The 4,518-nt window shown below is 34.0% G+C and overlaps 1 protein-coding gene across 1 annotated transcript in view; it reads right to left on the bottom strand.

Moving 5' to 3' along the window:
• AGL (amylo-alpha-1,6-glucosidase and 4-alpha-glucanotransferase) overlaps nt 1–4,518 on the bottom strand; it is a 71,232-nt gene that overhangs the window by 52,731 nt on the left and 13,983 nt on the right. Inside the window, 2 exon segments of the mRNA XM_019629345.1 lie at nt 23–189; nt 730–940. Of these exon segments, the coding sequence (XP_019484890.1) occupies nt 23–189; nt 730–940 (378 nt within the window).

The following is a 4,518-nucleotide window of genomic DNA, read 5'->3' as shown; positions in this document are numbered from 1 at the left end:
AAAGAAAGAAAGCTGACATTACCTGATTCTTTTGCAACCCTGAGTCTGCCTTCCCATTCATCAAAGGGTCCCAAACACTTTGCTAAAAATGTCTGGAGAGTAACACAGTCCAAGGGTAACACGTGATTATCAGCACCAACATGTAAAATCGGGTCCACAACAATATAACCCCCACCACTTTTCTCATTTCTAAGGAAAACAAAACCAAACAAAAACTTCTCAGTTAATGATAGGATAAAAAAACAATTCTCATCTAATAGTATGAATCTTTAATTGAAAGTGAATTATTCCATTTAGAAATATATTTCCAAGCACACAAAATAATTTAAAGACTTGTAATAAAACTCAGTGGAAAAGACACATTTATTATTTTCTAATCCCTATATAACATAATACAATATATACAATATCTAATAATGCTGCTTTAAGGAAAAAATAAGTGTACTAAAATCTGTCAGTGATAACAAGGGCACTCAGATAAATAGTATCCTATAATCTGGTTGCATGAAAAGACTAGAGAATTTAAGATTTTACTTAAAAAAAATAATACTTTGAATCTACAATGAGTCTTACAATCACTTTCTAGAAACTGAGGAACCATACTCGATTTGCATCTCAAGAAAGTCCTACAAAAATTGCAGTGCCATGGTTCATATAGTGACTTTTTACAAGTTAGATAAGTTCAAATTATAGAATTTTTTTTTTTAACATACAGAACACATGACTTACCCTTGAAGGAAGTAATACTGAAATGATCCAGCTTGTTGAAGATTAAGTTTACAGTATTTATCAGAATCATCCTCTCTTTCTAACGGATTTTCCCATTCCAGGGAACGAAATTTTTCTCGATTAAATGTTTCCCCAGGAAATGGGTAATTTGTATGCACAGTAACTGCTTTTCCCTGTAAAGTTGGGCCTAATCGGAACTGTAGTTCAAACCCTAAACAAAAAGCACATTTTAATAAACTCATTGTAGGATTTAAATGACCAAAATAAAGAACAGATGTTTTAGATAAAGATGTGGTATATGTAAACAATGGAATACTACTCAGCCATAAAAAGTGAAATACTGTCATTTGCAACAATGTCTAGCTCTTGAGAGTATCATGCTAAGTGAAATAAATNTCCTCCACAAATAGACTGAAGAACAAAAGGACAGCAGCTTGTCTGTTCCCCTCCCCCAATTCCCCAACAAAATCTTAAAATCAATCAATCAATCAATCAATCAATAAAACATAACATGAAGGAAAGTTACTATCAAACATTCACGTATTAAGATGTTATACAACTGAAGTGAACATGACTCTAAAACTCTGGGACCTCAAGTCATACTGGCTGACTTTAAAGGCAGTATTTCTGGGCCCTGTTCTAGCTCTAGTTTCTGGATGAGGAAGATAATTCTTTAAGAGCCAGTGAAGATCCTTATTGTTGGGCTGTCCTACACTAACTGCTAATGCACTCTTCATAATCTTTCTCTTTTCTTTAATTTGCCTCCTAAAAACCCTAATTTCTCTTTTAGCCTGGCTTTTCCTATCCTGCTTTGTTAGGAGCACAATGATCAGCTTCTTGAGGTTAGTGACGTCCTTAACTGATGATTCATTTCTTTACCTTTGTTACTGGCTAATATCTGGGTCCATTTCACTAGAGTTAGGTGGCCTCAATGGTGGGCACCATCAGCTGGAAGCTCCTCTATGTCAGTTACAGTTCCTACTTTAGCCAACAGAAGACTATTCCATCTCTGTTTCAAAGCCTGTTTTGAGCCTTTTGCAGCTGAAATAATCTGCTTTACTTACCTCCCATTCATGCATTTAACAAATATATACTGAGCTCTTATGAATTATGAGCTACAAACCAATTGTGCTAAGGAACCAATAGTAAGAAACAGTCCCCGAGGGAAATAATTACGCTATGTATTATTATGACATGCCTTTTAGACGTTTCTGCTATCAGATTCCAGAATCATAGTTTTATAAATAAGTATCAAAAAAATACAAATATCATATAATAATGAATGTGTCAACCAAGAGAAAAGAAGAGTTATGCCTTTAAGAGTAACATTACATTTCTTAAAATCGATAGAAACATTCTAGTGTATATCCTTTACCTTGTGTAAGAAGTCCTCTAAATTGCTCAACTGCTTTGTAAACATCTACTTGGAAAAATTCCCAGAGTTGAATCTTCGGAAAAATATCCTCCCAAATTATTTTTCGAATGCACTGAAAAATTTCAATAGTTAAAAAATAGGTATGTATATTTAAAATATTNCTTGACATCACTCACTGCCCATGGAATCAGGAATATGCACCATCAGTTCTTGTGAGCCACACAAGCGACTCCAGCTTACTACTGCCTATATCCCTGCTCCTCATGATTTAGTTATTTAAGCCTTTCTTGGAATTCTGAGAGCCAATCATTCCCATTTTTGCATAAATCAGCCTATTTCTATCAAAATGTATCTGAGACTTCTATACTATGTTACAAGTATTTTGCCATAGAGGTAAAAAATTAACACATTATAGTTATAACTTTACTGTAAAAGAAAAATTTTCGTTGGTTCATGACAGACTACAAACCTTGATTATAATTATTAGAATATGAAAATTCTGATTATGGCAAAGTGTATTAGAAAAATAAAGCATATACATTTTAAACATGAATGGAACATTTCAATTAATCATGGGCACTAATAACTGATGAAGGGAGAAAAATTTAGTTCTGCTGCTTGTAATATTTAAGCTTAAAGAACTTTTTGAGAAGAAAGAGGCATACTAATATTCATACTTTTAATGCTCAATTTATTAAACACCCAACAAAGTAATAAAAAGTATGTACTAAGCACATGCCATATAACAGGGAACAAAATAGATAATGTTCTCTGTCCTTGTGGAGCTTAAGTTCTAAATGGGAAAGGCAGCCATTAAACAATGAACATGACAAATAAGAAAAAATAGTTATGTCAAGAAGGGATAAATGCTAAGAGAAAAAAAATATCAGAGCAGTGTAAGGAAAACGGGAGTAGGGGAGAGGGTGAGGAGGTGGTCGCAATTTTAAGTAGGATGATTACTGAGAAATTAAAGGGCTTGTGACGAGTGAGGGAGTTAGTCACATGGCTATTCATGGCCATCGAGGGCAAGTGCTCACCAAGCAAAGGAAGCAGAGCGCACAAAGGTCCTAGGATAGCAGCATGCACGGTGGTTCCAGAAATAACAAGAAGCTCAGTATGGCGGGACTGGAAGGGGTAGCAGGATATGAGGAAAGAAAGGTAACGGGGAGCCAGATCATGCAGAATCTTGAAGGCCATTGTAAGTATTTTGGCTTCTCTGATGAAATGAGGAGCCAGTGAACANCAACAAATTTTAGAATGTGGCCATTTTTTTTTGCCTAACTTTGATGTATTATTTTTACTACAGATTATTATCTATATTGATGAACCAAATCTTTGAGCTTTTACATATCTTCATAGTTCCTATGGTTACTTGGAAAAGAACTTTACAACATGCCAGAAAATATTTTTGTTAAATATTTGGTACCGCTCAGAATTCCTGTTGTTTACATATGTAAATCAGTGTTTTCAGGTTTTTTTTTGTGGCACACAGAAAGATAATATTTGCAAGGTATACTGCGTTAAACTGAAAGCTGATCATGGCCAGAGACTTCTCCAAGCCCAGCTACTCAGGTGAGCGGAGCAATCATCTCCCAGAAGACCACCAGTTGGAAAGCTCTGATATAGCTGATGGAATTGTCTATTGGTAAGGAATCTTGGGATCCAAAACAGGTTAACTTTGATGAGCTTTATTAACATGTAGAAGATAAAATTTTCAGATTTAACTTCTAAGAGTTTACGAATAATTTTCTCTTTAAATAGCTGTCATTCAGTTTTTTTTCAAATACAGTAAGGAGCTGCTGCTATATAGGATTCATTAGATGATCTGAAAAGTATTAATACTGTTAGTTGAAATATGTGATCATTAAGTGCCTTCTATGATCATTTTCCTGTTTTTATAATCATCACATGAAAATACTTACATACTGATTATATCTTCAACTAACACTGTTTTCTTTGCAAGAAAAAAAGTGGTACTATGTAAAGTGGCTTTAAAATTGAAGGACACCTAAGCATCATTTGTGTTTTCAAAATCTGTTATATAAAACAGCAAGGAATGGAATAATTAGAATGTAATATTTTCATCAAAATGAATAGTAGTTAACAAAGCTCATACCAGTATGATTGTAGACAACATCGGTAATACAAAGAATATTCCATTCCTTTTTCAATTTTTCCACTAGCTGTCCAACGTCATTCCAGGTACATTTTTTATTAGGTCTGGAAAAGTCAGGATTTAATTCTAACTGATCAGCAAGGGAGTAGCATGATCTAGATTTCCCAAGAGTCTGCAATGGGGTAAAATGAATCATGTTGTAACCTGCAAGGCAAGAAAATAAAGAAAGGCCACTGTAAAAAATAAATAAATAATTAAAAACACCTAAAACTAAGCAAAATATAATTTCCTTAAATAA

This window comes from Hipposideros armiger, unplaced genomic scaffold (assembly GCF_001890085.2).
Source record: "Hipposideros armiger isolate ML-2016 unplaced genomic scaffold, ASM189008v1 scaffold_845, whole genome shotgun sequence".
Taxonomy (NCBI): domain Eukaryota; kingdom Metazoa; phylum Chordata; class Mammalia; order Chiroptera; family Hipposideridae; genus Hipposideros; species Hipposideros armiger.
The sequence above is the reverse complement of the archived record's forward strand: the minus strand, read 5'-3'. Positions and strand labels throughout refer to the sequence as shown.